Source organism: Pteropus medius, unplaced genomic scaffold (assembly GCF_902729225.1).
Source record: "Pteropus medius unplaced genomic scaffold, Ma_sr-lr_union100, whole genome shotgun sequence".
NCBI classification, from domain to species: domain Eukaryota; kingdom Metazoa; phylum Chordata; class Mammalia; order Chiroptera; family Pteropodidae; genus Pteropus; species Pteropus medius.
Window position 1 is genome coordinate 64662228 of NW_024349800.1, and position 11487 is coordinate 64673714.

Below are 11487 nucleotides of genomic sequence, written 5' to 3' on the forward strand. Positions count from 1 at the left end.
TGGGTGCCGGGACTTGTGGTTTTTGCTCCTGCACCTCCCCGCGGGTTTACGACGTTTAGCGACCATCGCGCCTGCGCCAGCGCCGGCAGAGAGGCTGGGGCAGTGGCGGCTCGTGCCGGGTGATGCTAGGCGGCTCCCTGCGCTCCAGGCTGTTGCGAGGTGTGGGTGGGAGTCGCGGGCAGTTCGGGGCGCGGGGTGTCCGCGAAGGTGGCGCAGCCATGGCGGCAGGGGAGAGCATGGCTCAGCGGATGGTGTGGGTGGACCTGGAGGTGAGTGAGGTCGGTGTGGGGGTGAGGGAAGGCGAGTGAGGTTTCGCGCGTGGACCGAGTAGCTGAGCCTGTCCGGAAAGAGCGACGGGCTTCTGGGTCCCAGGTGTGGCAAGTGAGTGCCGCCCGAGTGTGGGCGGCGCAGGGCAAGTCAGGGGGCAGGAGTCCTGCGGGTGTTTGGGACTATGCTGTTTTGTGAGGTTTCTTTTCAAAAGGGAGGCGTCATCTATATGGCTGTTTCCCGCCCCGCCCCCCGCCCTCCTCCTAGTTCCGCCCAGATGTGAACCTCTCTAACTCTCTGGTACCCCTGGGGCTTGGGGTCACAGGTGTAGGGGTGAGGACAGCGGTTCTGCTAGACTCCACTTCCCCAGCCTTACAGGACCCTAGGTTGTTGGAGCTAGATGGGACTCTGGAGATGACTCAGCTTTAACTCTCTTTCCATAAACTAGAAAACTGAGGCCCGTAAAGAGGATTCAGCTCATTCAAGGTCATACTGTTAGTGAGCATCTGAGTTGGAACTAGAACCCGGTTCTCTTTCCTTTAGATTTTCCATACTCAGGCCAAGGACTCTGTCCTTTCTCCAGCCTCAGTTTTCTCATATATGAAATGGGGATAATAACAGTACTTTCTACATTTGATTGTGATGACGATCAAGTGGTTAATTAATTAATATGAAACCTTTGTAAACTCTGCAGAGATGTAATGATGTTAGTTATCTAACGCTTCCGAAATTGAATGCTGTCAGCACTCAATTTTGCTTACTTTGCATTTGTCCTAGAGTAGAACCAGGTTGTTTGACATATAGCAGGTTTTTACTAAGTGTTTATTGAATAAATGACTAATGTTTAGTACCTTGAGGGCTTTTCTGTCCTGCTATGGGATATAAATTGAGTATGCTTGAGAGAATTCCTGTTAAATAAACTTTGTTAAAACAGGCCAGAAAGGTGGTTTTGTGTGTGTTATATATTTCTTTTTTATTGCAGATGACAGGATTGGACATTGAGAAGGACCAGATTATTGAGATGGCTTGTCTAATAACTGATTCTGATCTCAACATTTTGGCTGAAGTAGGTGGTGCCCTGTAATATAACCATACTGTTTAGTGTATATGAGAAATATAAAGATCGTTTTCCCCATCTCTTTATTTAAAAAATAAGAAAACCGAGGTTCCATATAGATGAAGGTACAAAGTAATGTGCTAAGTCATGGTGGGATTGGTACTAGAACCAAACTAATCCAGTTCACAGCCTAGTTATTTTTCAATAAGCCATGCCAAAAATTATAGAAACAAATGCTATCATTTACTGTGTGCCAGGCATAGCCCTTAAGTACTTTACATGTATTTAATCTTAATCCTCACAATGACTATAAGGTAGGAACTATTATACTCATTTTATAGAGGAGGGCATTTTGGCACAGAGATGTTGGGTAATTTGCCTAAGGCCACCTGACTAGTTATTAGGGGAACCAGGAATTTAACCCAGACATTCTGAGTAAAGTGCTCTTAGTCAATAAGACAATAATCTATAGTCCCATCAGGATTGGTGACTCATGCTGGAGTTGACACTTTTATATCATAACTGTAACTATAATTTGACTCTATATATTTAGTTTTTGCTTTTTCAACTATGATGTGTGATTCTTCTAGATCTGTATTAAGATGTTAGAAATTCTGCTGATGCAGAATCCTAAAACGTTCTCTTGTTGACATATTGGGCATGATTAAAGTTTTAATGTGCTGCCTTTAACTGAAACATTAAGTAAAACAAATAAAACACACCTGTTGCCTTTTGGCCACTCACGAAACATTTAATAAGTGTGTGACAGCATCTGATTGGTAGAGGGTAAAATCCCTGGCCTTGAATAACTCATTGTCAGCAATATTCAGAAGCAGTAAACTGTGGAATAGGAACACAGTATGGATGTTTGTGGGAAAGATAATCTTCTTAAAATAAGTCCCCAGAGGGTAGGATTGATATTTTACTGGCACTGGATAAATTTTATAAATCCGTAGTTAAGACTACACTTATTTTCTTGGGTAGATAAAAGAGAGGAGAAGGCATTTGTAGATGAATTGCTACTAATTGCGTACTAGGCTCACATCTTGGACTACCTCCTGATATATCAGCTGGAGGAGAATCATGAGACTTTGTATTTCTCATCATAACAACTAGCTTTTTAAACAACTATATAAATAAAGCCCTGAGTTTTAGGGTTTTTTGTTTGTTTGGTTTGTTTTTTTGTCACTTGGAATTTACTAGGATGAATAGTGAAGAGAAGTGTCTTTATTTTACCAGCTCTAATTACTCTTGACTAAAGAAGAATTTCTCCCTTAGACTATTGATATAATGTGAAATACTGACAGTTTAATGGACCAGTTAATTGATATGTACCCTGGAAGAAATTTGGGTCTGTGTTCACCAACTGCAGATGAGTGCCACATTTGTAAATGGACTCAGATGAGGATAAGGATGTTAAAAAAAATGCTGAGGGGCTGTTGGCACTTAAGTGTCAGTGGAAGATAAGTTTTATTCTTGTATATGAGTCTGAGGGAAAATGTCTTATGATAGTAGAAGAACAAACATCCTACTCTGAAAATTTTTTGTGGATAGCTTAATGTGCCAAACTGGGATCTAGAGTAAGTTATGCAGCCTTCGATTGATAGTAGTTTGCTTTTTCCACTTTAGTGTGTTAGAATTGTTTTTGACAATGTGAGGTTTTGGGTTTTTAAAAAATATGTTATCAGAGCAATTTTTTTTTGCTTCATGGAGATTGCCATTACCAGTTTTCTTGTTTAGTTAAAACTCCTTGTTGTAGGATGTCAGGCACATTTTAGTCAAATTCTAGCTATTCCTCTCAGTGATTGCAAACTGTTTTACCACCTTAGTAGTAATGATACCTTGGATTTATAGTACTTGTAGAGAGTTCAAAGAACTTTCATGTCTCTAATGTTTTTTATCCCTTTGAGGGACGGGGATAGTTTGTTATCTCCATTGTACAGGAGGAGAAATTAAGCCCAAGGTGACTTGCTCTAATGCCACAAGTCCGGCTTCTCTTACTTCTGGGACTCTATCTAAGAGACAGTTGAATGTTCTATTAAATGGAGCTGAGAACTCGAGGGCTATTTTTTTTTTCCCCCAGATGTCACCTTTTTAATTCTCTAATATAAAAATATTGTTAAACAGTATAACTTTATTCAAAATATATGTACAGTAAGCCATTGTTTTCTTTGCCCTGTTCTGCCCCATTCTACTCCCCCAAGTTTGTGTATTTTCTTGGTATTTTGTATGCATATATAAGTAAATGTTTGTATTTTTTTAAACAAGTACAAGTGAAGTCATGTATGTGTATCTGTTGTTGAGCAGTTTTTTTTTTTCACTTGGCAGTATGGACACTTTTCAAAATGAACTCAGAAGTTGGCAAGCTTTTTCTAAAAAAGACCAAATATTAAATATTTTAGGTTTAGTGTGCTACCTACCTCTCTGTTACATGTGTGTTTATTTTACAACCTTTTAAAATGTAAAAAGCATTGTTAGCTTGCTGACTGAAAAAGTAAAAGCCACATGTGGGCTATGGTTTGTTAACCTTTGATAGATATCTATTTCCTCTATTAGTAAGCATTTCAGTTTTTAGGTGTTTGTGTGTGTGTATGTATGTATGTATATATGTATATACGTGTGTGTTCATTTATTCTTTTTTGCCGTAAACAGTGTTAGAATGAAGACCGCTTTTAGAGTTAACAAAGTACCCTCATCTCTTACTTTCTCCGGTGTACGTGTGTGTGTGTGTGTGTGTGCGCGTGTGTATTTATATTTAATCCTTAAAGAAGCTTAAACTTTACCTTAGAAATCAAGGTTGTCCCTGTTGATTCTGGATGACTAATGGCTTTTCTCGTCCCCAGGGTCCTAACCTGATTATAAAACAGCCAGATGAGTTGCTGGACAGCATGTCAGATTGGTGTAAGGAGCATCATGGGAAGGTAACATTACCAAATGACAGGATTGCTGCTTTGGGGATCAGTAACAACATCTGAATCCTATACCATTGTTGGATGGTATTTTAAGAAAGGGTTAGAGGAAGATTGCTTGGCAAGCCTGGGAAACTGCTTGCTTGTTTACTTTTCATCTCTGGGACCTCTTGAGATCATCTCCTGAATGTCCTCCCTTTTGCTCTCCTACATCCAGTCTGTCACGAACGCATTGTGGATTGTCAAGTATTGCTCAAGTCAGTCTTTTGGATAAGGTTAGACATCAACTTTCAGAGAAGGGGGAATGCTGCTCTCCTGCTAATAGTTGTTTCTTTCCAGAGATTATATGCTTGGACTGTGAGCACCATCTTTTTTGACTGGAGATGCTATTAACAATCAGGCACATAGCTTCTTTGACTTGGATTGTTTAAGAAAAAAATCCGTGCAAAGATGGCAGTTTCAGTTTGAACTTGGCCTCTGTAAATGGTTCATTCATGGTTGTATTTGGCCGCTTTAGAAGTAAAGTTTTGTTTCTGGATGCCTTTGAAAACTGACTTCATGTGTTTCTGGTGGGGTTTGGGGATTCTCTCTTGCAGTCTGGTCTAACCAAAGCAGTGAAGGAGAGTACAATGACCTTGCAGCAGGCAGAGTATGAATTTCTGTCCTTTGTACGACAGCAGACTCCTCCGGGGCTCTGTCCACTTGCAGGTAAAATCCAATCCTACATATGCCTTGTAGATAGTCTTCCATTGTAGTGGTTCAAGAGACTGCAGTTCCAGAAAGATCAGCCAAGACCATCGTGTCTTCCACTTACCCTGATGGATTATACATCTTTTGTATTCAAGTATCCTTGTATAATTTGTGCATAAATATTGGGAAAATGCCCTGACAGCTGACATGAGATCTGGGTACTCAGACTAACTATAAAGTTTTTCCCCTTATTTTTATTGTGGAGAATTTTCAAATGTACAGAAAAGTTGGGTTTAGTAATTGTTAAATTAACATTGTGCCATGTTTGTTTTACCTATTTTTTGTTGGACATTACAAAGTAAATTATAGGCATTGTGATAACTTTTTTCCTAAGTACTTCATCAAACATTTCCAAGAATAAGGACATTTTCTTATGTAACCACAATATCATCACATTTACGATAATTAAAAATAATTCAGTAACATCAGCTGATATCTAGTCCACACCCAAAATGTCTAATTGTTTTTGAACCATGACTCCATCAAGGCTCATGCATTGTTTTATTTGGTTATTACGTCTCTTTAGTCTCAATCTAAAATGTCCACCTGTATTTTTGTTTCCTTGTGACAATGACTTTTTAAAGAAACCAGGCCAGTTCTACCAGAATTTTGAAAGCACTGCCATGTCATAGGAAAGTTAATGTTCTATGGAGGTGTATTTGTATTTGTATATGTAAATAGATGTCGTAACTCTTTATAAAAAGAGTTTTGACTTTAAGTACTAGAGCATATATTGTATAAATTTTCCTCCTAGCCTTGTAGCTGGTGTCTATATTGAAGTTCTCATTTAAAATTTAGTATTTTTAATATAAACTGTATAGAAATATGAATATGAATATAATTTGTTAAAATTGGAATGTAAATAAAGGTTTATTAACTTATGTGATTCAGTTACATTATTAGTGTTAGTGGTGTGGATTTTGTGACACTGGGAGACAATTTGCACATCTGGTATGATACAAAAAAAATAACAAATAGATTTGTGTATCATTTTAGGTATGTGGAATGATTGATTTATCCTTTTGTCCATAGACCATTTACAAATTTATTATGAGCTAGAGTGACTAAATCCTCAGAAATTATACTCATAATCTAATCAGAGGCACTCAAACCTGAGATACTTTTAGGACTTGTTTGAACTATAAAAAAATCATCTCCATTTCAATACAGTTTATGAATTTTATATCCTGTTGTATATTACTAGAAATACACAGATGCAGTATACTTCGTGTCTTTCTAGGAAATTCAGTTCATGCAGATAAGAAGTTTCTTGACAAATACATGCCCCAGTTCATGAAACATCTTCATTATAGAATAATTGATGTGAGCACTGTTAAAGAACTGTGCAGGTAAGGGCTATATTTAGGAACCATTAAATTTTCTCATTTAGCATGTTTTAATTGAGAATTTGTGGAAATTGACTACAGCTGTAAAACTGAGGGTGCCAAGTGGGTATATAACTTTCTCATCCCATACTCGCTTGGATGGGATCATCATTCATTCTGGACTGGTGAGAACTGGGGGAAACAGTGTCAAAAATTTCTCATATAAATTTCATTAATCTCGAAAATTTATTGAGTACCCATTGTATGCCATGTATTGGCCTATGTGCTGGGAACATATAGATGAAAAGCCCTTAAGTAGCTTAGAATTTAGGGGGTTGACACGTGTTAAAACCCTACAAATATACTGTGTAATGACTCTAATGGAAATATTCATATAGCATCTTGAGGGCACAAAGGAGTGAGCTGGAGTGAGGGGAATGGGAAAACTTTACATAGAAACTAGCTTTTAAGTTGAGATTTAAAGAAGAATGCAAGTTTTCCAGGTATTTAAGTGAAAGAGCATTCCAGAGAACGGGCAGAGGTATAAAGGTATGAAAGAGGAGGAAGAGAAGAGCAGAACATGTTCAGGGAATTACAAATAGTTTATTAATGCTGGAGTGCAAAGCATGAGGTTGGAAAAAGTGGAAGATGAGGCCCAGTTATGAAGGGCTTGTATGCCATGCTAAGGACGTTGAAGTTTATCTTGATAGGGATAGAGTCTCTTTGAGAAGTTTAAGTAGAGGAGCGAGTGATATGATTAGATCATTCTGATTAGAAAATTACAAGAAAAGAGGGAGATAAGAAAGAAGACTTTTGCATCATCCGGGAGAGAAGAATGAGCTAGAGAAATGGCAGTTGGGTGGTAGAGAAGGGTATGGAGATAAGGTATTTGAGAAAGTTGGCTGGCAGTGAATACTTGAATTGAGTGAGGAAAAGGGAGGTATAAAGAGATTCTAGTGTTTCTAGTTTGGGCAGTTAGGTAGATGATGGAACTGTTTGAAGATAAAGGGGAAAATAAAAGTAGATTTGCTAGATGGAGGAAGGGAGGTGTTGAGGATGATGAGAATGGTTTTATGTAATTGAATTAGAAGTGTCTGATGGATTTTCAGGTGGACATGTCTCCAACAGGCAACTAGTTGGCTGTCCATGACAAACTCAGGAGACGGCTAGGCTGGGCTTAACAGATTTAGGAACCTTGGTTCATTGGTGAGCTTGCCGAAAGAGAATATAAGAATGAAGAGAGGAGAGGGTGGAAGATAGAGGCCCAGGCAATGGGGCAACTTGATAGTCACAACCTGAATCCCTTTTTTAGTGTTCATAAATTACATGAAGGAGGTAATTATTCAGTGTATTTGAGACATTTTCCTTTGAGAGTTCCATTTTTTGCTGTGTGTAGACGCTGGTATCCAGAAGAATATGAATTTGCACCAAAGAAGGCTGCTTCTCACAGGTAAGGTTGGGTCCTTCCAAATGCTTGGCAGTCTGACATGCCAAATTCTCAACTGCTTGAAATAATATCTCCTTTTTTCCCCTTGGGGGAAAACAAAGGAGAACTAGTATAAAGGTAATTTTCTTTTGTTAAGATTATCAGAAATTCTGGTCAAGATTCTAGCATTCCATTCTGAGATATGTAGGGTCTTATGTCTATTGCAGTTTTAAAACTTTTAGATAACTTAGTTTGTAGGTATATGAAACTGGCTAATTTTTCTAGTACCAAGCAGTATTTATTTTCTTCCCAGCAAGAATATGGACTTGTAGCCTTTTATAATTAGACTACATTGTGATTATTTGTATATACAGTTAGCCTAACTTTGACACTTTTTCATTTTTCAGATTGTTTCTTTTATGTTTGCAACTTTCAGTACAAGTACATAAGGAATTTAAAGATCTTATGTATTTAGTGTTCTCTTTTACTTTTTGATTTTGTCATCTTTCAGGAGGAACGTTGGTCTCTTTACTGAGCGCTAATTGTGTGCCAGGCTAGTTCTAGGTAAACACAGAAAGACCAAGTCCCTGCTCTAAAGACTGGCATTTTTTTTTTTTTTTTTTTAATTGGACATACACGGACGACAGCACAGTAATACATGGCTAGAATATCTTATCTGAAACAGTTGGGATTTGGTGTGTTTTGGATTTCAGAATTTTCTGGGTTTTAGAAAGATAACAGTGCATCTGTAGTGTTTATCATTATATAAGACCCCTAATAAGTTCTGAGGAGGCACCCTGTAATCAAATACATTGATATTTCTCCAGTGAACCATATGGATATTCAAACCAAATGGCATTACCGATGACTATAAATAGCTTCATGTCAAGATTAGTCAGGTTTTGCCAAACAATGGGTTAACAAAAGTACTTTGGGTTTTCAGATCTTTTTTAGATTTTAGTATTGTGAACAGGATGTGGTGCACCTTGATTTAGCCACAGGTTTTTTTTGTTTGTTTGTTTGTTTTTTTGACAGTTTCAGCTCTCTATGTATCCAAGACCTGGGAAGAAAGCAAAATTGTTGCCTTAACCACAGAAATAACTGTTGTAAAACTCTTACACTAAAGTTTGTGCAGTTTATTCCCAGAAGAGGCCCTTGGCCCATCATTCAGAGCTTATTGATTTACTTGCACATTGTTCTAATAATCTTGGTTACCTGATTTCTCAGACTACAACAGATGAGAAACAGCATGTTGGAGGAGAAGAAAGGCTGTTAGATGGAGGCAGGCTGCCACTGATTATAGCACAAATCATCACGAGAGAGGAGGTAGATCCTCTTTTATGGTTAGGTACTGTCTGATAATTGATGTTTATTATGATGCCTGAATCATGAGTTACATTCGAGTATGTCATTGTATTTTGGGATGTCATTAAGTATTGCACAGTGTTTCCCAGGCTGTGTTCCATGAGCCGTTAATAAGTTTTCCACAGATGTGGTTGATTAAGTTTTATAAATACCGTGTATGTAGTACAACCATCTCTTGGAAATTCTCCATACACATCAGTACATTAAATGCTTTATAAAGTTTCAAAAAAGAAATTTTAATCTAGTTTTCCCTAAACTTATTTGACCCTGGAATTCTTTTTTTTCTGTGGAACACCTCACCATCTTATGGAAATTTTGGGAAATTTTACTCTGTTATATCTTACACATTTTTTAAATCAAACTTTTTAAAAAATAACAAAGCACTTAAATTTGCTCTACTGAAATGTTCCAGTTCTTGGTGTCAGAGAGTGGCATTTACAGTAGTACCTGTTCTTAAGTTATTTTAAAAAGTTATGCTTTGTAAAATGATTATCATCTCCTGTTCTGGGGCATTTCAATTCAGTATAGTATGTTTGCTTGTAGGGCACTTGATGACATTAGTGAAAGCATCAAAGAACTTCAGTTTTACCGAAATAACATCTTCAAGAAAAAAACAGATGAAAAGAAGAGGAAAATTATAGAAAATGGGGAAAATGAGAAGACTGTGAGTTGATGCCAGTTCTCGTGCTGCCACTACATAGTTCTCTGGAAGCGACTTCTGGTGGTTTTTTTGTTGTTCACGCTGATTGCTTGGCAGAGCACCTTTTTTCAGTTAATTTGCATCTCCAGATTATTCAAGCAGACAGCACCTGAAATATTATTTTTCTCCTAACATTCTGTTTTCATTTATGACACAACAGCTTCTTTGTAAAGTACCAGGTCATGTCCATCCCTTGGTACATATCTGCATTTGCTTTTAGACCTATTTTTTTGTCGTTTAAAAAAAAATAAAGCTAGTTCTATTGAAATGCAAACCTTTTTGTACCATCTATTCTTTAGTAGTTTGTTCATTGCAAAATGATGGCTTTTTCTTTTTTAACTGGTGTGGCTAATATTTATATTTTCATAATGCCACGAGGAATGGATTAAGTTTATGTTAAATAGGAAGTGAACTTGTTCTGTTTTGCTTTACAAATCATGAATAGAATAACTAGAGATTCAAGGAGTAAATTTCGGCTGATTGTTATTGAATTAACAGTTTGGAAATAACTACTCTTCCCTACATTCAAGAAAGTCAAGCAAGCCATCAGACAAGAATTCTATAGGTCATACCTAAGATTTATTGCATAGATGTGACATACAAGGCCATCACTGTGCTAAGTTTATAGAATGTAGAGAGGTGGCTGCCCTAGGTTTAATGGTCCGTAAGTATTTGAGAAAGGGTTTCAGTTGGAATAGCTTAACTCCTAAGTTTGTGTATGTTAGAGCACAGTACTAAGGTGAGTCCTTAGCCCGAGGGTACATTAAAATCATTTGTCTGTAGAACATATCTCATTCTGCAAATGCCTCATTAAGAAATTAGAATTGGGAAGGGCCCACAGGTGACTTGTCTCCTTGAGACTGAAAGACATCTGTGGTGGTCTCAAATTACATCCCCAACTCGATCATGGCCATTATGTGAACATAGCAGTGTGATCCTAATGTGTGAGAGTTACAGATATAGAAATCACTAGACCGTAGATCAGAATTATCTCGTAATTTCATTTACTAAGTTGTTTTACTTACACAGCTTTGTGAGTGGAGAGAGACTTTAGTGTAACTTTTTCAAATGTGTAAATTAAGGCTCAAGTTCACAAGTATAGTAAGTGTGAGTCGATGAAAACAGGTCTGCTGACTTTTCTTACTGGTGTTCTTTCTACTGTTTAGAATGGCATGGGTCTTAGATCTTGTACCAACAATCAGTGTTTTGGAAGACAAGATTGCGTAGTAAAGAACAGGGCTCTTGAGTCAGATTTTGGGTTCATATCTGAACCCCATGACATACTAAGTGGTTTTCCAAGTTCACTTTTCTAAGCCGCAGTTTCCTTACCTATAAAACGAGAATGATGGTACCTAACTCAAAGAATTGTTAGAAGTCAGCTAAATACCACTCACATAGTTCTGAGCTCTGCTTGGTAGTGATAGTGAGTACTTAATGATAATGGATCAACTCCGCCCAGGATCTCTGGGGAAAGGTGTTATGAATGATTAGTTATGGTGGCTGGCATTATCTTAAATCCGTGTTCATTTAATGCCTGTGACCAACTGTACGATGCTGAGGACTGCTATAAACTTTACTAACAGCGTGACCTTGATTGGTGTAGTGCTTCTCATTAAATTTGGCAAGATAGTCTTTGTCCTTACTTGGCTCTCAGGAATGTTATAAATTCTAAGAATAGATATGAAAAC

The 11487-nt window shown here is 37.7% G+C and overlaps 1 protein-coding gene across 3 annotated transcripts; it reads left to right on the forward strand.

Annotated features, from left to right (window-relative positions):
* Nucleotides 1-29: 29 nt before the first annotated feature.
* REXO2 (RNA exonuclease 2) lies at nt 30-10073 on the forward strand. 3 transcript variants are annotated; one of them, XR_005658387.1, is made up of 8 exons: nt 47-269; nt 1250-1333; nt 4168-4245; nt 4830-4941; nt 6224-6332; nt 7705-7758; nt 8962-9082; nt 9643-9778. XR_005658387.1 is itself a non-coding variant. In XM_039887952.1 (7 exons), the coding sequence occupies exons 1-7, from the start codon at nt 123-125 to the stop codon at nt 9770-9772; spliced, it is 714 nt and encodes a 237-aa protein (XP_039743886.1). In that variant the 5' UTR covers nt 30-122; the 3' UTR covers nt 9773-10073. The 3 variants fall into 3 exon arrangements, 1 of the variants encoding a protein (XP_039743886.1); XR_005658386.1 differs by having other exon boundaries at nt 8962-9060; nt 9643-9718; XM_039887952.1 differs by lacking the exon at nt 8962-9082 and having other exon boundaries at nt 30-269; nt 9643-10073.
* Nucleotides 10074-11487: the final 1414 nt, after the last annotated feature.

Excerpts from the sequence above, each read along its gene's own strand:
- REXO2 (XM_039887952.1), top strand. The coding sequence starts at position 123 with ATGCTAGGCGGCTCCCTGCGCTCCAGGCTGTTGCGAGGTGTGGGTGGG. Across the intron at positions 270-1,249 it reads TGGTGTGGGTGGACCTGGAG|ATGACAGGATTGGACATTGA; the intron begins GTGAGTGAGGTC and ends TTTTTATTGCAG. Across the intron at positions 6,333-7,704 it reads ACTGTTAAAGAACTGTGCAG|ACGCTGGTATCCAGAAGAAT; the intron begins GTAAGGGCTATA and ends TGCTGTGTGTAG.